At 50.0% G+C, this 19,165-nt stretch overlaps 3 protein-coding genes across 8 annotated transcripts; all 3 read left to right on the top strand.

Moving 5' to 3' along the window:
- Positions 1–4,067: 4,067 nt before the first annotated feature.
- SMIM40 (small integral membrane protein 40) lies at positions 4,068–9,757 on the top strand. 3 transcript variants are annotated; one of them, XM_058733562.1, is made up of 2 exons: positions 4,068–4,387; positions 9,514–9,757. In XM_058733562.1, exon 1 carries the CDS (start codon positions 4,106–4,108, stop codon positions 4,346–4,348), a length of 243 nt encoding a protein of 80 aa, XP_058589545.1. In that variant the 5' UTR covers positions 4,068–4,105; the 3' UTR covers positions 4,349–4,387; positions 9,514–9,757. The 3 variants fall into 3 exon arrangements, with proteins under 3 accessions (XP_058589545.1, XP_058589544.1, XP_058589546.1); XM_058733561.1 differs by lacking the exon at positions 9,514–9,757 and adding an exon at positions 4,590–5,026; XM_058733563.1 differs by lacking the exon at positions 9,514–9,757 and adding an exon at positions 4,566–5,026.
- Positions 9,758–10,460: 703 nt separating this feature from the next.
- On the top strand, positions 10,461–14,982 carry DAXX (death domain associated protein). Of its 3 annotated transcripts, none has more exons than XM_058733543.1 (8): positions 10,461–10,615; positions 11,530–11,785; positions 11,939–12,770; positions 12,896–13,110; positions 13,267–13,498; positions 13,654–14,131; positions 14,293–14,515; positions 14,722–14,982. In XM_058733543.1, exons 2-8 carry the CDS (start codon positions 11,579–11,581, stop codon positions 14,779–14,781), a joined length of 2,247 nt encoding a protein of 748 aa, XP_058589526.1. In that variant the 5' UTR covers positions 10,461–10,615; positions 11,530–11,578; the 3' UTR covers positions 14,782–14,982. The 3 variants fall into 3 exon arrangements, with proteins under 3 accessions (XP_058589526.1, XP_058589525.1, XP_058589527.1); XM_058733542.1 differs by having other exon boundaries at positions 10,471–10,615; positions 11,527–11,785; XM_058733544.1 differs by lacking the exon at positions 10,461–10,615 and adding an exon at positions 10,694–10,713 and having other exon boundaries at positions 11,527–11,785.
- Positions 14,983–15,321: 339 nt separating this feature from the next.
- ZBTB22 (zinc finger and BTB domain containing 22) lies at positions 15,322–19,024 on the top strand. 2 transcript variants are annotated; one of them, XM_058733547.1, is made up of 2 exons: positions 15,322–15,528; positions 16,459–19,024. In XM_058733547.1, the coding sequence occupies exon 2, from the start codon at positions 16,528–16,530 to the stop codon at positions 18,439–18,441; it is 1,914 nt and encodes a 637-aa protein (XP_058589530.1). In that variant the 5' UTR covers positions 15,322–15,528; positions 16,459–16,527; the 3' UTR covers positions 18,442–19,024. The 2 variants fall into 2 exon arrangements, with proteins under 2 accessions (XP_058589530.1, XP_058589529.1); XM_058733546.1 differs by lacking the exon at positions 15,322–15,528 and adding an exon at positions 15,568–15,752.
- Positions 19,025–19,165: the final 141 nt, after the last annotated feature.

The following is a 19,165-nucleotide window of genomic DNA, read 5'->3' as shown; positions in this document are numbered from 1 at the left end:
TTCTTATATTATTTTTCCTTCCCTTCCCTTGTGTTCATCTGTTCTGTGTCTTAAAGTCCTCATATGAGTGAAGTCATATGATTTTTGTCTTTCTCTGACTGACTGATTTCACTTAGCATAATACCCTCCAGTTCCATCCACATAGTTGCAAATGGCAAGATTTCATTCTTTTTGATTGCTGAGTAATACTCCATTGTATATATACACCACATCTTCTTTATCCATTCATCCATCGATGGACATTTGGGCTCTTTCCATACTTTGGCTATTGTTGACAGTGCTGCTATAAACATTGGGGTGCATATGCCCCTTTGAAACAGCATATCTGTATCCCTTGGATAAATGCCTAGTAGTGCAATTGCTGGGTCGTAAGGTAGTTATATTTTTAATTTTTTGAGGAACCTCTGTACTGTTTTCCAGAGTGGCTGCACCAGCTTGCATTCCCACCAACAATGCAAAAGAGATCCTCTCTTTCCACATCCTCGCCAACAGCTGTTGTTGCCTGAGCTGTTAATGTTTGCCATTCTGACAGGTGTGAGGTGGTATCTCAGTGTGGTTTTGATTTGTATTTCCCTGACGATGAGTGTTGTTGAGCATTTTTTCATGTGTCGGCTGGCCATCTGGATGTCTTCTTTGGAGAAGTGTCTAGTCACGTCTTTTGCCCAATAAGGTCACATTCTTAAGACACTGAGGATTAGGACTTCAATATATGAATTTTATGTGTCAAAATGCAACCCCTAACAGATAGTTATATTGGGGTTGAGAGAAATGAGCACATATATCCACATGTAGAATGGGGGAATTAGGGTGAAAAAGATACCAGAGTTTTTGATACCATTCTTTTTTTTTTTTTGTAAGTAGGCTTCATGCCCAGCACAGAGCCCAAAGTGGGGCTAGAACTCATAATCTGAGATTAAGACCTGAGCTGAGATTAAGAGTCAGATGTTTAACCAACTGAGCCACCCAGGTGCCCCTTCTTGATATCATTCTTAAATGTTTTCTGTAAATTTGAAATTATTTCAAAATTAAAAAAAAATCCATTGAGGTGCTGGGTTTATATATTACACAAGACCTTGGTGCTAAACCTATCATGTAGAAGGAAAGATAAAGGTGTTTGTATAGCCTCATCATCAGGGAAATACAAATCAAAACCATGGTGAGATACCACCTCACACCCATCACGATGGGTAAAATTAACAACACAGGAAACAACAGATGTTGGTGCAGATGTGGAGAAAGGGGAACCCTCTTACACTGTTGGTGGGAATGAAAACTGGTGCAGCCACTCCAGAAAACAGTATGGAGGTTCATTCCTCAAAATGTTAAAAATAGAACTACTCTATGATACCAAAATACAAATTTGAAGCAGTACATGTACCCTGATGTTTATAGCACCATAATCAACAATAGCAAAACTGTGTACAATGTTTTTTTTTAATGTTTCTTTCTTTCTTTATTTTGAGAGAGTGAGAGAGAGAGCATGAGCATGAGGGGGAGGGACAGAGAGAGAGGGAGAAAGAGAATCCCAAGCAGGCTCTGAGCTGTTAACACAGAGCCCAACTCCAGGCTGGATCTCATGAATGTGAGATCATGACCTGAGTTGAAATCAAGAAGACACTTAACTCACTGAGCCACCCAGGCCCCCCAACAATAGCCAAACTATGGAAACAGCCCAATGTCCATCAACTGATGAATGGATAAAGAAGATGTGGTATATATATGATGGAATATTCCTCCGTCATCAAAAAGAATGAACTCTTGCCATTTGCAATGACGGATGAAGCTAGAGTGTATTATGTTAAGCAAAATAAGTCAGAGAAGGACAAATACCATATGATTCCACTCATATGTGGAATTTAAGAAACAAAACAGATGAACATAGGGAAGGGGGAAAAAGAGAGAGGAAGCAAACCATAAGAGATTGTTTTTTGTTTTTTTGTTTTTTTGTTTTGTTTTGTTTTTTAGTGTGAGACAGAGAGGCTGTGAGTGAGGGAGAGGGGCAGAGGGATAGAGAGAATATTTGTTTTAATTTTTTATTTTAGAGAGAGAGTGGGGGAGAGGGGCAGAGGGGAGAGGGGGAGAGAGAGAGAGAGAGAGAGAGAGAGAGAGAGAGAGAGAGAGAGAGAGAGAGAATTCCAAATAGGCTCCACAGGTGTGGAGCCTGATGTGGAGCTGGATCCCACGACTCTGGGATCATGACCTGAGCCAAAAGCAAGGGTTGGATGCTCAAACAATTGAGCCACCCATGTGCCCCAAGCGACTCTTAACAATAGATAACAAACTGAGGGTTGATGAAGGGAGGTTGATGGGCTAAATGGGTGATGGGTATTAAGGAGGGCACTTGTTATGATGAGCACTGGGTGTTGTATGTAAGTGATGAATTACTGAATTCTACTTCTGAGTCCAATATTGTGCTATAATATTAACTAACTAGAATTTAAATTTAAATTTGAAAAAGAAAAGGTGTTTGTGTAGACTCATTGTAAACTTGTCTGAGACATAAGTGAGGGTATCAGAAATTAATATGTTATATTAATATAGCACTTCACAATTTACAAACAAAAACAAAACAAACCCCTTATTTTATTTGTCCCTTATAATAATTTTGTGAAGCAAGAGATTTCTCAGTTTTATAAAAAAAGTCCAGTGACTTCCTCAAGATGACACTCACAAACAGGTAATAGATAAACTGAGGCATATTAAAAATTCAAAGCGTTTATTTGAGTAAAAATGGATTTGAGGGGAGGCTGGGTGGCTCAGTCAGTTGAGCGACCGACTTCAGTTCAGGTCATGATCTCATGGTTTGTGAGTTCAAGTCTCGAATCAGCTCTCTACTGTTAGCACAGAGCCTGCTTCAGATCCTCTGTCTCCTTCTCTCTGCCCCTCCCCAACTTGTATGCACACACTCTCTCTCTCTCCTTCTCTCTGAATGAATGAATGGATGAATGAATGAATGAATGGATTTGAATGGGGTAGCACCAAACCAAAAGTGCTTAGGCACATTCTGCAGACAGGAGCCAGGGGAAAGACTTATACAGATAAAGTCCAGAAGCACAGAAAGGCAATTATTTGTCTGGCTATAGCTTAAAGCCTCGTTGACTGTGATTGTCTTCAGCATTTTGATTTCCAAACCTTGGGGAATTTACAGGCTTAGATTTGGGTTTGCTAATGCAGTCTAATGGCCGCCTTGTTTAATTAACACAAGTCCTAAGTGATTAGTTTGACTCCATCTAGGTTTTTTGACTCTTAGAGCAACCCTCTTGTGGCGACAGCAAACAATAACAGAAGTTGGCTCTAAACAAAATCGTGGCATCGTTTGTACCTTTTTGGGGGTGAGCAAGGTCTTCCTATTAGGTCAAAATGAAGTTTAGGTAAGAGATCATCCTAAAGGCTCCATGCATGAGGTCCACTACCATACATTGCTCCCTCTACTGGCTACCCTACCCCCGTACTGCTCCACTTATTCCAGGGGGTCCTCCTGGAGGCCTTGGGGCCAGTGCCTAGGGAACAGGGCCAAGAAGAGGACTTCAACCCTTGCTCCAACGACAGCCTCCTGGACGACACTCCCAGTCAACAACTCTTTAGTCACCACCCCTCTCCCATATTATCGCGCCAACACTTAAGTCCCAACTACACACTCTGGCTCCGCTGACCAATCACGATCTTTCTCTTTCTATAGACCCCGAGAGCCCTTCCCCCAGGCCTCCTCCCACCACCCAAGGTAAAGCTGGAATGGGCTGACAGCGGCTCACGGTGGCACATCAGCTACAATTGCTCACCCTCTGTCTGTAGGGCCGAAAGACGTGGGGCCTTGAACCTGGAGACCCAGAAAGACTCCAGCAGTCGTTCCAGCTCGCCTGTCTTCGTGTTGCGAAGACACAGTTGCAGTAAAGGTGGACAGACTTTAGGAATCACTTAGTCCAGACCATTCACATTGCACGGGATGATCATACGATTGCCTCCTTTCTGTCTTTGATGGGGGAATTAGGGTCAACCCAAGCAGGTTCAGGGCTTGCTGCTGCCATGCCCCTTAATCCTGGCGTTGCTGAGCAAGGGCTCCCATCCCAGCCCCGCTGATCCAGTCAGCTGTCAGCTGTGAGTTAGTATGGCGGAGGAGGAAGGCGATGTGGCTGAGGAGGATGTGTTCCTGGCGTTTGCCAGGCGTCCTTGTCCTCCCAGAGGTCCCCTGCGTCGGGCCTTGGACAAGGCCTTCTTTATCTTCCTGGTCCTCTTCCTGATGCTACTGACGCTGGAGGCTGTTTATAAGCTGCTGTGGCTGCTACCGTGGGCAAAGTTTGGGGACTGGCTCCTGAGAACACCTCAGAAGGAGGAGGAGCTGGAATTGTGACCACCTTTCCTATAAACATTGTCTTCCCCTGTGACAGAGGTGAGAGGTGGGGACAAGAGGGAAATAGAATGTAGGGGGCTGTGGAGGGGACACTTGCACAGCTGTCTTAAAATTTTGCACCTATACTCTGGGAAAATTTTTTGAAAAGGTTTGTACTTCTCACATATGCTTAAGTAATCATCTACAGTTTTTCATCATAAATGAAAATTGTTTCAAGGATGGAATTTCTGGCCGATTGCAGATATTCACATCTTGGGGAACCTGGGTGGCTCAGTCGGTGAAGCGCCCGAGCTGAAGCTCCGGTCGTGATCTCCGGTTCTTGGGTTCGAGCCCCAAGGCAGGCTCTGCTGTCAGCGTGGATCCTCTGTCCTCTTCTCTCTCTGCCCCTCTCCCATTCATGCATGTGCTGTCTTTCAAAATAAACATTTTTTTTAAAAAGGAAAATAGGGGCGTCTGGGTGGCTCAGTTGTCACACTTTGGCTCAGGTCACGATCTCATGGTTGGTGAGTTCCAGGCCCATGTCGGGCTCTGTGCTGACAGAGATTCTGTGTCTCCCTCTTTCCCTGCCCCTTACAGGCTCATGCCCTGTGTCTCTCCCCTTCAAAAATAAATAAACATTTAAAAAAAAACTTTAAAGAAAGAAAAAAGGAAAATATTCACATTTTAAAATAAACAAACTCATAACTACAGGATTATTCTCTTCCTTCTTTCGTGACTCTTTTTTTCCCCCTTGAACAGCTATTACCAGTCCACTTCTCCACAGACAATTTTATACTTTTATACTTGAAAGTCTTTTACTGACCGATCAATCATATTTTCTTGCATATACATATTGAGATGAAAAATGTTTTTCTTTCTTGTGACCATAGACAGCAAAGTTTTTAATAATTATTCTTCTGTTATCATTGCAATTATTATGAGAACAGAACTGATTTAAATAGCATCAAGATTGCACACAGTTTTTAAATGATTAAAAATTGGAAGTACATGTTTAATGAGACAGGAGAGGTGGTGTTTATGTTACCTTGATGAAAGAAATAGGCTACATGTCCCTTTACTTAAGACAAGATTAGCCCCAGATTTCATGATTGACAACCACAGGCATATCTTGGAGATAATGCAGGTTCTGTTCCAGATGACCACAATAAAGCGAATATCGCAATAAAGAAAGTCAAAGGAGCTTTTTTGCTTTTCCAGTGCATATAAAGGTTATGTTTACGTGATACTGTAGTCCATTAAGTGCACGATAGCTTTATGTCTTTAAAAAAAACCCAACGTACTACCTTAATTTAAAAACACTTTATTGCTGGGGTGCCTGGGTGGCTCAGTCAGTTGAGAACCTGACTTCAGCTCAGTATGGTTGATGGGTTCGGAGCCCCCCTGAGGTTCTCTCTCTCCCTCTCTCTGCCCTTCTCCAACTTGCATGCACACGCTCGCTCTCTCAACATAAATAAATAAACTTAAAACAATACTGCTAAAAATGCTAAACATCATCTGAGCTTTCAGGGAGTTTTAATCTTTTCGCTGGGGAAGGGTCTTCCCTAGATGCTGGTGGCTGCTGACTGATCAGGGTGGTGGTTGCTGAAGGTTGGGATGGCTGTGCCAATTTCTTAAAATAAGACAACTATGAGGTTTGCTGCATCACTCGACTATTCTTTTCACAAACGATTTCTCTGTAGCATGCGATGTTGTTTGATAGCATTTTACCCACAGCAGAACTTTCAAAATTGAAGTCAGTCCTCTCAAACCCTGCTGCTGCCCTATCAACTAAGTTTTATGTAATACCCTAAATCCTTTGTTGTCATTTCAATGATCTTAATAGCATCTTCACCAGGAGTAGATTTCATTTCAAGAAACCACTTTCTGTGCTCATCCATAAGAAGCAACTCCTCATCTTTTGAAGTTTTATCTTGAGATTGCAGCCAATTCAGTCACATCTCCAGGCTCTACTTCTAATTCTGGTTCTCTTGCCAATTCTACCACATCTGAAGTTACTTCCTCCACTGAAGTCTTGAACCTCTCAAAGTCATCCATGAGAGTTAGAGTCAGCTTCTTTCAAACTCTTATTAATATTAATATTTTGTCCTCTTCCCATGAATCACAAATGTTCCTAATACATCTACATTGGTGGATCCTTCCGAGAAGGTTTTCAATTTACTTCACCTAAATCCATTAGAGGAATCACTATGTATACCAACGACAGCTTTATGAAATGTATTTCTTAAATAATAAGACCTGAAAGCCGAAATTACTCCTTGATCCATGGTCTTCAGAATGGATGCTGTGTTAGCAGGCATGAAAACAACATTCATCTCATTGTATATCTTTATCAGAGCTCTTGGATGAGCAGGTGCATTGTCAATGAGCAGTAAAAGAAAGGAATTTTTTTTTTAAGTTTATTTATTTGGGGGAGAGAGAGAGGGAGAGAATCCCAAGCAGGCTCTGCACTGTCAGCACAGAGCCCCACGTGGCGCCTGAGTTCGCAAACAGTGAGATCACAACCTGAGCCCAGATCATGAGCCGGACACCCAACCGACTGAGCCACCCAGGTGCCCCCAGAAAGGAATCTTTCTTTCTGAGCAGTAGGTCTCAAAGTAGGGCTTAGCAGTAACTATGTTGTCAACAGATGTGCTGTCATCCAGGCTTTGTTGTTCCATTTATAGATCACGGGCAGAGTAAATTTAGCATAATTCTTAAGGGCCCTAGGATTTTTGGAATGGCAAATGAGCATTGGCTTCAACTTAATGTCACCAGCTGCTTTAGCCCTTAGCAAGAGAGTAAGCCTGTCATTTGAAGCTTTGAAGCCAGGCACTGACTTCTCCTCTCTAGTTACGAAAGCCCCAGATGGTATCTTCTTTCAGTAGAAGACTGTTTCATCCACACTGAATATCTGTTGTTTGGTGTAGCCACTTTCATTAATTATCTTAGCTAGGTCTGCTAGATAACTTGCTGCAGCTTCCACGTCAGCGCCTGCTGCTTCACCTTGCTTTTTTATGTTTGGAAGATGGCTTCTTTCTTTATACCTCATGAACCAACCACTGCAAGCTTCCAAGTTTTCTTCTGCAGCCTCTCAGCCTTCACGTAATTGAAGAGAGTTAAGGTCTTTGCGAGAATGTTGTGGCTGGTTTGATCTTCTATCTAGACCCCCCAAGCAGCTTCCATATCATCAGTAAGTCCGTGCTGCTTTCTTATCATTCATGTGTTCACTGGAGCAGCACTTTTTTTTTTAATTTTTTTTTTTTTACATTTATTTTTGAGAAACAGAGTGAGACAAAGCGTGAACGGGGGAGGGGCAGAGAGAGTAGGAGACACAGAATCTGAAGCAGTCTCCAGGCTCTGAGCAAGCGGTCAGCACAGAGACTGATGCGGGGCTCGAACCCACGAACTGTGAGATCATGACCTGAGCCGAAGTCGGACGCTCAACCAACTGAGCCACCCAGGCGCCCCTGGAGTAGCACTTTTAATTTCCTTCAAGACCATTTCCTTTGCAGTCACAGCCTGACTGGCACAAGAGGCCTAGCTTTCGGCTTGTCTCAGCTTTCAACATGCCTTCCTTCCTAAGCTTAATCATTTCTAGCTTTTGACTGATTGATTTTTTTTAATGTTTATTTCTGAAAGAGAGAGAGAGAGAGAGCAGGGGAGGGGCAGAGAGAGAGAGAGGGAGACACAGAATCAGAAGCAGGCTCCAGGCTCTAACCTGTCGGCATAGAGTCGGATGCAGGGCTCAAACCCACAAACCGCAAGATCATGACCTGAGCCAAAATTGTACACTTAACCCACTGAGCCACCCCGGCACCCCTAGCTTTTGGTTTAAAGTGAGAGACATGTGACTCTTTCTTTCACTTAAACACTTAGAGGCCATTGCAGGGTTATTAATTTCAATATCCTTGTGTCTCAGAGAATAGGGAAGGCTGAGGAGAGGGAGAGAGATGGGGGAACAGCTGGTCAGTGGAACAGTCAGCACACACACACACGGTATTTATTAAGTTCACTGTCTTTATATGGGTGTCATTTGTGTTACCCCCAAACAATTATAATAGTAACTGATCACAGATTACCATGACAAAAGTAAAAATAACAAAAAAGTTTGAAATATTGCAATACTTACCAAAATATGGCACTGAACCATGAAATGAACAAATGCTGTTAGAAAAATGGTGTCAGTAGGAGCACCTGGCTGGCTCAGTCAGTACAGCATGTGACTCTTGATCCTGGGGTTTTGGGTTCAAGCCCCATGTTGGGTGTAGAGATTCCTTAAAAATAAAATCTTTAGGGGAGCCTGGGTGGCTCAGTTGGTTGAGCGTCCAACTTTGGCTCAGGTCATGATCTCGTGGTTCGTGAGTTCAAGCCCCGCATCAGGCTCTGTGCTGACAGCTCAGAGCCTGGAGCCTGCCTTGGATTCTGTCTCCCTCTCTCTCTGCCCCTCCCCTGCTCATGCTCTGTCTCTCTCTGTCTCAAAAATAAATAAATATTAAAAATAAAATAAAATAAAATAAAATCTTTAAAAAAAGGGGAAAAAAAAAACCGTGCCAATAGAGTTGCTCAACCCAAGGCTGCCACAAACCTTCAATTGGTTAAAAAAACCAAAAAACAAAAAACAAAACTACAATATCTGTGAGACACAATAAAATGAGGTATGCCCGCATACCTTTTTGGGTTTTGTTTGTTTGTTTGTTTGTTTGTTTAAGAGTCGAGGAAGTCAGTTATAAAAGGGAACGGGAAGAAGGAGAACCTCAACTGCAAGCATTTACTCAGTAAGAACAATCTTGCGAAAGTTGAGGATCTAGAAATTAAATCCTTAACATCTCCTAAGGCTGAATACCCTTTGAGGGAATTTTCATGTTCCCTAATTTGAAGACTATAGGCTTAGATGGTGTGGGATTCTTTAATGGAAGGGCAGGTTTGAGGCTCTGGTACAGTGAGGGCTTAAGAATCTAAGAACCTCCGCGTCCTAATAGTGGCAAGATGGTCACCACTTGTAGAAAGCCAAAGGATGCAGGGGATGGGAATCTCCGTGTTAACTGTTCTGGCTTCCCCATAAGTTCACATCTGGACCCACCCTGGCCTCCACGAGTCCTTCCAGCCTCCCTAAAGTTGAGTGAGGTAGGGGGTGCGGGCGAGGCGGGCGTCGAAGTCAGTTTCTTCTCTCTTCGTTCTTTCCTCAGTTTCCCCAGAGGAAGAGAAAGGGACGAGTTGAGACCCAAGGTATTTTACGAGTCTCACTTCGTCTGCCAGCCCTCAGAGCGGCAATCTGCACAGATTCTTCTCACGGCCCCCCACCCCTTCCCCCTTTTCGCCGTCCTAAGGCCCTGGAGCTCCTGGACAAAGTTCGGCCTCCAGGTCATCACCGCCTACACTTTGGGGGACCCTCTCCAGAAAAGAACGGAGAACCACCTAGCTCCCACCTACTTGGTTGGTCATTAGTTCCATGGAGGCGCTTAAAGAGGAATCAATAACAATAGCGATAATAAGAACACATTTGTATAGCTCATTGTGCTCATCTGTATGCATTTGTTATGATTTCACGGTTGGGAGGTGTAGACACCTGGAAGTATTAGTAGCCGCTGGACAGCGGCAAGGGAGCGGGCAGCCCGCAAAAGGGAAGGGGCAGGCGCAGTCGATTAAACCGTGGAAAGGGTACCGGGCAGGTAGGAAAGCAGCGCCGGAAGGCTGGTCAACGGCCCAGCGGAAGGAAAAGGGCTTTTTTCCCTCTTAAGAGACGCTCGTTCTTTCCTGCACCCTTGCGTAGTCTTGGAGGGCCCAATCCCTTGGCTCTCCTGTTCCGTTCCCCCTTCCCCACTTGGAAAAGTGGCTCAGCCCTTCCCGCACGCGACCCGCCGGCGGTTGGGCCGGATGCAGGAAGTTTCTAATTGGCTGAGTCGCAGAAGCACCGGGTGAAAAGAGCTCTGCCGGCAGCGCGCCCTAGTCCAGGCGTAGCCAATATCGTACGGCAAAATGGCGGCCCCCAGGTAATTTGGGACGCCCTGAGGAGGCAAAAGCGCCCCCTACTGGTCACAGGAAAGGGAGCCGCAGATTGTGTGGGCGTCACTGGAGATGGGGGCGGGTCTACCACCACTTCCTGCCGCAGGGTGAGGCGTGGTCCGGGCGCCGTACGACAATATGGCCGCGCCTATGTGGCTGTAGGCGGAAACTCGGCGGCTTCCGGTCCAGAGAAGGGCCTGCGGTGGGAGGGGGAAGGAAGGCGGAGGGAACCATGCGAGGTTCTGAGATCAGCAGCGAGGGTCGCCTCGAGAGACCGTTTCTGAGGTGGGGGCCGGACGGTGTGGGGAGCGAAGGCGGGGGCGGGAATGTCGAGGGAGAGGTATTGGGAAGTCCCGGGCGCTGAGTCTGAGGGACAAGCTATGGTACCTTCCTTCCTATCCCTGAAGGGGAGTGGGGTGGCCGGGGGCCGAACTGGGGGAGGGGGACTTGGCGGGAAGCTCATCTAGGGGAAGGGGTCAGACGCCAGGTTGGGATTTGAGAGGAATCGGGACAGCTCACTGCTGGGCTTACAATCGGTTACAGGTCACAGAGAGAGAATGGGGGAAATTCGGGTGGGGTAAGAGGGAGGGGATTGAGGTGAGATCTCTCCAACCTGACGCCCCGGTTTGAGGAGCCCCGTCGGAGGGCGGAGTATGAAGATAATTCAAGGAGGAGAAAGGGGAATGGATTATTGGGAGGGAACCTCCTTCACCTCAGAGAGTCTAGGAGTTGGGGGTGATCCTTCAGGATGGGATGAGGGTGTGGATTTGACGTGTTTGAGAGCGAAACGGGGAAGGCTCAGGAGGTGGTGCTGCCGGGGGTGTGGTATCTGCGAGGGAACGTCGAGGGAATCTGGAGTGCAATGTGGGAGGCGGTCCAGGGGTTGGAAGAATCAACTTGGCAAGTATGAGAATTGGGGAAATGAATGTCTGAGAAGTGGGGCAATGAAGCAGAAAGCTTGGATATCGACAAGAGGGGTGGAGCTGGGGGTGGGGACTTAAGGGTTTCAGGTGGTTTGGGGCTTCCTTATGTAAAGGGCCAGAAAAGCATATGGTACTAACAGTTGCTGGAAGACAGGCAGTTGAGGACACTGTTGGGCAGGGCTGGGTGTTACTGAAACCCAAGATTGGAAAGTGTGTGAGATGAGGGATGGGCTGTGCTGGAGGGGCTCTTTCTGAGGCCCCATCCCCTTCCAGCAGGAGTTCCGAAATCCCCAACACCTCCTCCCTCCGGGGGATTTGATCCCCCATGGCCACCGCTAACAGCATCATCGTGCTGGATGATGATGACGAAGATGAAGCAGCTGCTCAGCCAGGTCCCTCCCACCCACCCCCCAATCCGGCCTCACCCCGGCCAGAAGCCCCTGGCTCCTCTCAGCCCCATGGGGCTGGAGGAAGCAGTAGTTCTGGCGGCAAGAAATGCTACAAGTTGGAGAATGAGAAGCTGTTTGAAGAGGTGAGCTTTAGGGGAGAAGATTCTTGTACCCCAGGGAGGGGGATGGCTGACTGGCTCTCCTGTCCTTTCTTCCCCACTAACCCCACCTCGCCTTCTTTCTCTCAACCCCTCCCCTTGTCTCTTTCCCCCTACCTCTTCCCCTGAATCCTCTAGTTCCTTGAGCTGTGTAAGACGCAGACAGCAGACCACCCTGAGGTGGTCCCATTCCTCTATAATCGGCAGCAGCGTGCCCACTCCCTGTTTTTGGCCTCGGCGGAGTTCTGCAACATCCTCTCTCGGGTCCTATCTCGGGCCCAGAGCCGGCCAGCTAAGCTCTATGTCTACATTAATGAGCTCTGCACTGTTCTCAAGGCCCATTCAGCCAAGAAGAAGCTGAACCTGGCCCCTGCTGCCACCACCTCTGGTGAACCCTCTGGGAATAACCCTCCCACAGACCCCTCCTCGGACCCCACAAATGCCGAGACCACTGCCTCTGAGGCCCCAAGGACCCGTGGTTCCCGGCGGCAGATCCAGCGCTTGGAGCAGCTGCTAGCACTCTATGTGGCCGAGATCCGGCGGCTGCAGGAAAAGGAGTTGGATCTCTCAGAGTTGGATGACCCAGACTCCACATACCTGCAGGAGGCAAGGTTGAAGCGTAAGCTGATCCGCCTCTTTGGGCGGCTGTGTGAACTCAAAGACTGCTCTTCACTGACGGGCCGTGTCATAGAACAGCGCATCCCCTACCGTGGCACCCGCTACCCAGAGGTTAACAGGCGCATTGAGCGGCTCATCAACAAACCAGGGCCTGATACCTTCCCTGACTATGGAGATGTACTGCGGGCTGTGGAGAAGGCAGCTGCTCGGCACAGCCTCGGCCTCCCACGACAGCAGCTCCAGCTCATGGCTCAGGATGCCTTCCGAGATGTGGGCATCAGGTTACAGGAACGACGCCACCTTGATCTCATCTACAACTTTGGCTGTCACCTCACAGATGACTATAGGCCAGGTAGGGATTAGTGAGATGCCTGTCAACAACCCTTATATGTCAGATGTTTGGTGGAGGGGGGATCTCTCTTGTCCCTTCTTCTAGGGTTTGGGCTGAGTACTCTGACTTTATATCTTCCCACGTAGGCATTGACCCTGCACTGTCAGATCCCGCCCTAGCCCGGCGCCTGCGAGAAAACCGGAGCTTGGCAATGAGCCGGCTGGATGAGGTCATCTCCAAATATGCAATGATGCAAGACAAGAGTGAGGAGGGCGAGAGACAGAAGAGAAGGGCTCGGCTTCCCCAAGCTACCTCTTCCCACTCTGCAGACTCCCCCAAAGCCTCCTTGGATTCTGGTGAGGTATGGAAGGGATAAACCCTCCAGACAGACCTTGTCCTTCCCCTGCACTAGCTAGCAGGGAGTTTAGGGTGACTGACTGGGAAAAGTGCAGAAGGAACCCCAGAACCAGACCCTCTGGGACAAGGGATTCCTTAGAGAAATTCCTTTGTCCCCCAGGGCCCTAGTGGAATGGTGTCCCAGGAGTGCCCTACCACCTCCAAGGCTGAGACAGATGACGAAGAAGATGAGGAAAGCGATGAGGAAGAGGAAGAGGAGGAAGAAGAGGAAGAGGAAGAAGAAGAGGAGGAGGCCACAGATTCTGAAGAAGAGGAGGATCTCGAACAGATGCAGGAAGGTCAGGGGGACGATGAAGAGGAGGAGGAGGAGGAGGAGGAGGAGGAGGAAGCAGGTATGTCAAGGAAACAGTCCCCTCATGTGTCGGTTCCCTCTACTCTTTTGGATGTGAACCACCTGTTTGAGACCCTTCCCTCCCTCCTATTACTCTCAGCAGTATTCTTTCCCCTAGTTCTCATGCTGCCTCTCCCCTCTTTTCTTCTTTTCCAGGCCAGGATGGAGACAAGAGCCCTATGTCCCCACTGCAGCAGATCTCCACTGAAATAAACCTAGAATCTAGCAGAGGGATCAGCAAGTCTGTGGGGGAGCAGCAGAACAAAGGACTCATAATGTCACCATCTTCACTGTCAGAAGACGCCTTGGCCCCCTCCAGCATAGATGCTGAAAGCAACGGAGAACACCTTGAGGAGTTACCCCTGGAGGAAGAGAGCCCCATGTCTCAGCTCTTTGAGCTCGAGATCGAAGCCTTGCCCCTGGATACCACTCCTTCCCCTGAGGAGAGGGACGTTTCTTCTTCCAGGAAGCAATCAGAGGACCCCCTCACCACTGTCTTGGAGAATGGAGCAGCCATGGTCACCTCCACTTCCTTCAATGGAGGTGTGTCTCCTCACACCTGGGGAGATTCCTGTCCCCCATGCAAGAAATCCCGGAAGGAGAAGCAAACTGGAGCAGGGTCATTAGGAAACAGGTAACAATGACAAGGAGGAGAAGAGGGAGGCCAAGGACAGATTGCAAGGGGCTTTCTGAGAGGAGTATTGAGGAACTGGGTCTGCTGGGAAGAGACTGGATGATTCCCCTCCGGCCTCAGGCTCTTCATACCCCTCCACATATTTGTGTTTCTGTCCCTAGCTATGTAGAAAGGCAAAGGGCAGTGCATGAGAAGAATGGGAAGAAGGTATCTACCCTGCCCAGCCCACCTTCTCCCTTGACTTCTATGGCCCCAGTTGCTGATTCCTCGACAAGAGTGGACTCTCCTAGCCATGGCCTGGTGACCAGCTCCCTCTGTAGCCCATCTCCAGCCCAGTTGTCCCAAGCCCCCCATTCACAACCCTCCCGGCCTGGTACTTACAAGGTAAGAGGGGGAGGCAGTTGTTTCCTGACTTGTCTTTCATTGTCTGTTCAGTTTCAGGCACTCCATCTGAATTTTGCACCCACCACATCCTCTCTCGACCTTTTTTCTAACCCCAGTTTTTAATCTCTGAGAAATCCTTCCCTTTGCTTCTTTTACCCCTATATTCCAGACGTCTCTTTCTGACTCTGTCTCTCACTCCCCTGCAGATGAGTGTGGCCACACAGTGCGATCCAGAGGAGATCATCGTGCTCTCAGACTCTGATTAGCTGCCTCTACCCCCCACTCCCTGCCTCCAAAATGTTTTGGAATAGTATTTGGAGGATGGTGGGAAACAGATGACTGAGGAAGGGATTGACTGGGCTAATCCCCTTTTGGTGGTGTTTCTTTAAAAAAAACAAAACAAAAAAACAAAACCTTAAGTTTTACACAGAAACATTAATAAACAATAAAGTTCTTTTCTTATTGTATCCCTGTCTTTTCCTTTTCGTTGTTCTACTCTCACAGCCGATTGGCACCGGCTGTTCTCTGGTTCAAGGTTAGCCTGGGCCTGGACTACCCCTGGAGCTGTCCTTTGTAGCCTGTCCTTAGCCTGCCTCTCTTTGAGTTCCCTCGGCTTCAGGCCTTCCGCTTGCCCTCTGCCAGGCACTAAAAAGAAAGAAGAAAGAAAGAAAAAAAAGAAATGTGTTCCAGCCTCCCGAATGTGCTTTACTTTCTCACTTCGAGCGGTTGGAGTAAAAAGGCCAATCAGGGGCCGACTCAAGGTTATTTGGCCAATCCAGACCCGGAGGAAGGGGGCGGGGTTTCAGGGGGACTGTCTGAAGCTGGGAGAGCAGGGCGATTAGATCCTGCAAACCTGCTAATGGCCACAGCTCAGGGGCGGAGCCTAAGTAGCGACGGCCAAAACCCTTTGCCAATGGGAAGGGCAGGCTTACGGAATTAAAGGGGAATGAGCGCTTCGGCCGAACCATCAAGTCCTGCGTTTTCAGCAGCGGAAGAGACCTGGTACCTTTAAGGTGGAATGAGACGGCTGTTCTTTAAAGGAGAAGTGGTCTAGTCGGCCGAGTAGTGCCCAGCGGCACGGGCGGGGTACCCGTCTGTGCCTTTAAAGCCGGAGGGGCGGGAGGCGGAGCGGAGGCGGAGGGCGGAGGGAGTCGGCGCAAGATGGCGGCGGGAGGGGCCCAGGCTGCGGCTCTGGCCGCCGAGTGAGGGGCGGGGGGGCCCGGGGGCGCGCGGCCCGGTAAGCGGGGACGCGCGGGGTTGGGGGGCGCCTTCCGGGTGGGAGAGGAGGTCGAAGTAGCGCTTGGGGCGGAGCAGAGGGGGGCGGGGTCCTGTGTGGGCGGGGGTAGGTAAGGGGCGGGGCCGAGAGGGCCACGGGGGTGGGCCTTGAAGAGGCGGGGCCGAAAGGGCCAAGGGGCGTGCCTTGAAGGGGCGGGGCTAGAGGTAAGCTGAGGGGCATAGGGGCCCTGGCTCGCAACAGAGCTGGGGGGGGAGGGGGGGGTGCATAGCCTAAAAAGACATGGAGGGAGGGATGGTTTTCGGTACAGGAACAGACTTGCCCCCCTCCTAAGAAAAGGTTGCAAAACACCAGTAAGGTAAATTTTGGAAATTCAGGCTTTCAGGCAAATGGGAAATTCTGAGGGGAGGCACCCCACTCCCCAAGAACACCTTATTTCTCTAATCTCCAAAGAAAGAGCACTGGATTAGGAGTCAGGACACCTGTGTTTCCTGGCACTGCCACTTACTGGCTCTGTGACCTTGGATAATCTCGTAATCTTTCCAAGCCTCAGTTTTCTCATCTGTCAAATGGGGTTGAGAGGAATACCTACCTTACAGTGTTGTGGGGAATTACTCGGATAAAGGGTGTATGAACATGTTTTTAAACTGTAGAGGGAAGGGCTGTGTTATTATGAGATGTTATCATTCTTCTCTCTTTTTCTTCCCAGAGACCCCCCCGGCCGCCCTCCTCCTTCCCTTGTTCCTGTGGCTGGGGGGGTACCCCCTCCCTCCACGCCATGGAGCCATCTCCTCTCTCTCCCAGTGGGGCAGCACTCCCCTTGCCTCTGTCACTGGCCCCACCCCCACTGCCCCTGCCTGCAGCTGCAGTGGTCCACGTGTCCTTCCCTGAGGTGACCAGTGCCCTTCTGGAGTCCCTCAATCAGCAGCGGTTACAGGGCCAGCTCTGCGATGTGTCCATCCGAGTGCAGGGCCGGGAGTTCAGGGCTCATCGTGCTGTCCTGGCTGCCTCCTCCCCTTACTTCCACGACCAGGTTTTACTCAAGGGCATGACCTCCATCTCTCTGCCCAGCGTCATGGACCCAGGCGCCTTTGAGACTGTCTTGGCTTCCGCTTACACTGGTCGCCTGAGCATGGCTGCTGCTGACATTGTCAACTTCCTCACAGTGGGGTCGGTGCTCCAGATGTGGCACATCGTGGATAAGTGCACTGAACTCCTCCGAGAAGGCCGGGCCTCAGCCACCGCCACCACCATCACCACTGCTGCTGCCACTTCTGCCACTGTCCCTGGTGCTGGGGTCCCATCGGGGAGTGGGGCCACTGTGGCCCCTGCCACCATGGGCTCTGTGCGCTCCCATGCCTCCAGCCGAGCCAGTGAGAATCAGTCCCCCAGCAGCAGCAACTACTTCAGCCCCCGAGAGTCCACTGATTTCTCATCTTCTTCCCAAGAGGCATTTGCAGCTTCTGCAGTGGGCAGTGGGGAACGTCGAGGAGGTGGCCCTGTATTCCCAGCCCCTGTGGTTGGCAGTGGCGGGGCTACCTCTGGGAAGCTGCTGCTGGAGGCAGATGAGCTCTGCGATGATGGGGATGGGAGAGGTGCTGTGGTCCCTGGGGGTGGGCTCCGGCGGCCCACCTATGCACCCCCCAGCATCATGCCACAGAAACACTGGGTATATGTGAAGCGGGGTGGAAACAGCCCAGCACCGGCACCCCTCGTTCCCCAAGACCCAGATCTGGAAGAGGATGAGGAGGAGGAAGACCTGGTATTGACCTGTGAGGATGATGAAGATGAAGAGCTCGGGGGTGGCTCCAGGGTTCCCGAGGCTGGAGGACCAGAGGCTACCCTTAGCATAAGTGATGTCCGGACCCTGACTGAGCCTCCGGACAAGGGAGAGGAGCAGGTCAATTTCTGTGAGTCCTCCAATGACTTTGGCTCCTATGAGGGTGGGGGTCCTGGGGCGGGGCTTGATGATTCTGGGGGGCCAACCCCTTCCTCCTATGCCCCCTCCCACCCTCCGAGGCCCCTGCTTCCCTTGGACATGCAGGGCAACCAGATCCTGGTCTTCCCATCATCTTCATCCTCCTCCTCCTCCTCCTCCTCCTCCTCACAGGCCCCAGGCCAGCCACCAGGGAACCAAGCTGAACACGGGGCGGTGACCCTGGGGGGCACCTCAGCAGGGAGCCTGGGCATGCCGGGTGGTGCTGGAGGGACCCCTGGAGGGGCAGGCAGTGGGGATGGGAATAAGATCTTTTTGTGCCACTGTGGGAAGGCCTTCTCCCACAAGAGCATGCGAGATCGGCATGTGAACATGCACCTCAACCTGCGGCCCTTTGACTGCCCCGTGTGCAACAAAAAGTTTAAGATGAAGCACCACCTGACCGAGCACATGAAGACACACACAGGTCTCAAACCCTACGAGTGTGGCGTCTGCGCCAAGAAGTTCATGTGGCGAGACAGCTTCATGCGCCACCGGGGACACTGTGAGCGCCGGCACCGCCTGGGCGGGGGCGGACCCGGACCGGGAGGGCCCGCTGGGCCAGCCCTGCCGCCCAAGAGAGAGTCTCCTGGAGTGGGTGGGGGCAGCGGCGACGAGGCGAGTGGGGCCACGCCCCAATCCAGCCGAAGGGTCTGGTCCCCACCCAGTGTCCACAAGGTGGAGATGGGCTTTGGTGGAGGAGGAGGAACAAACTGAAGGGGGGGGCTCCTGGAGGCAGCTTTCGGGGAAGAGGAAACCGGGAGCACCAGCCAGGGGCGCTGTGGCCCTCAGGTGATCTCCCACTACGCTTACTGTCTTCCTTATCTCTACCGGACTTGTATATATTTTGGAGGGGGAACAATGTTGCACCATCGGCCACCCCATTCCATCCCTCAGCCCCTCTCCCACAAAGTATCCCTGGAACTAAGTCCTTCGTTTCCCTCAGCTCCAGACTAGGGCGCATATGGTGGGGGGGGAGGGAAAGGGGCTATGGAGCATCCTGGAGTCACAGGGTCAAGGGTCAGGTGGTTGTAGTCTGTACCTGAAGTCTGTGTTTGTGTTGTTGTGGGGACCAGGTTTTGAGCCCCACCCTTGTCCTAGAACCTACCCCACCCCGCTAAGGACGTGCCCTTTATTTCCACCCTAATCCCTCCTATCTCTCCTTGGGGGACCTCCAACTGGATTCTCATTGAGGAGGGAGTGAAGACAAGGAGGGAATATAAGTCGTAAGAATACAAGGTTTTTATTTTAAATCTTATTTTTTTTAAAATGGTGATTAAAATATTTATTGGTCATTTCACTTGGCTTGCCAACAGCCCCTATGTGTTTGCTGGGGATCCGGCGCAGGTTGGGGAAAGCGGAGTAACGGTTCTCTAGGAAGTAGTTTCTGGAAGGAGGGCACGGAGGGGGAGCCTAGGGTTAGGGAGGGTTTCTGGAAGTG

The sequence above is a fragment of the Neofelis nebulosa genome, chromosome 6, assembly GCF_028018385.1.
Source record: "Neofelis nebulosa isolate mNeoNeb1 chromosome 6, mNeoNeb1.pri, whole genome shotgun sequence".
NCBI classification, from domain to species: Eukaryota; Metazoa; Chordata; class Mammalia; order Carnivora; family Felidae; genus Neofelis; species Neofelis nebulosa.
This window is presented reverse-complemented; position numbering and strand designations above follow the sequence as displayed.

Excerpts from the sequence above, each read along its gene's own strand:
- SMIM40 (XM_058733562.1), top strand. The coding sequence starts at position 4,106 with ATGGCGGAGGAGGAAGGCGATGTGGCTGAGGAGGATGTGTTCCTGGCG.
- DAXX (XM_058733543.1), top strand. The coding sequence starts at position 11,579 with ATGGCCACCGCTAACAGCATCATCGTGCTGGATGATGATGACGAAGAT. Across the intron at positions 11,786-11,938 it reads ATGAGAAGCTGTTTGAAGAG|TTCCTTGAGCTGTGTAAGAC; the intron begins GTGAGCTTTAGG and ends TGAATCCTCTAG. Across the intron at positions 13,111-13,266 it reads CCTCCTTGGATTCTGGTGAG|GGCCCTAGTGGAATGGTGTC; the intron begins GTATGGAAGGGA and ends TTTGTCCCCCAG.
- ZBTB22 (XM_058733547.1), top strand. The coding sequence starts at position 16,528 with ATGGAGCCATCTCCTCTCTCTCCCAGTGGGGCAGCACTCCCCTTGCCT.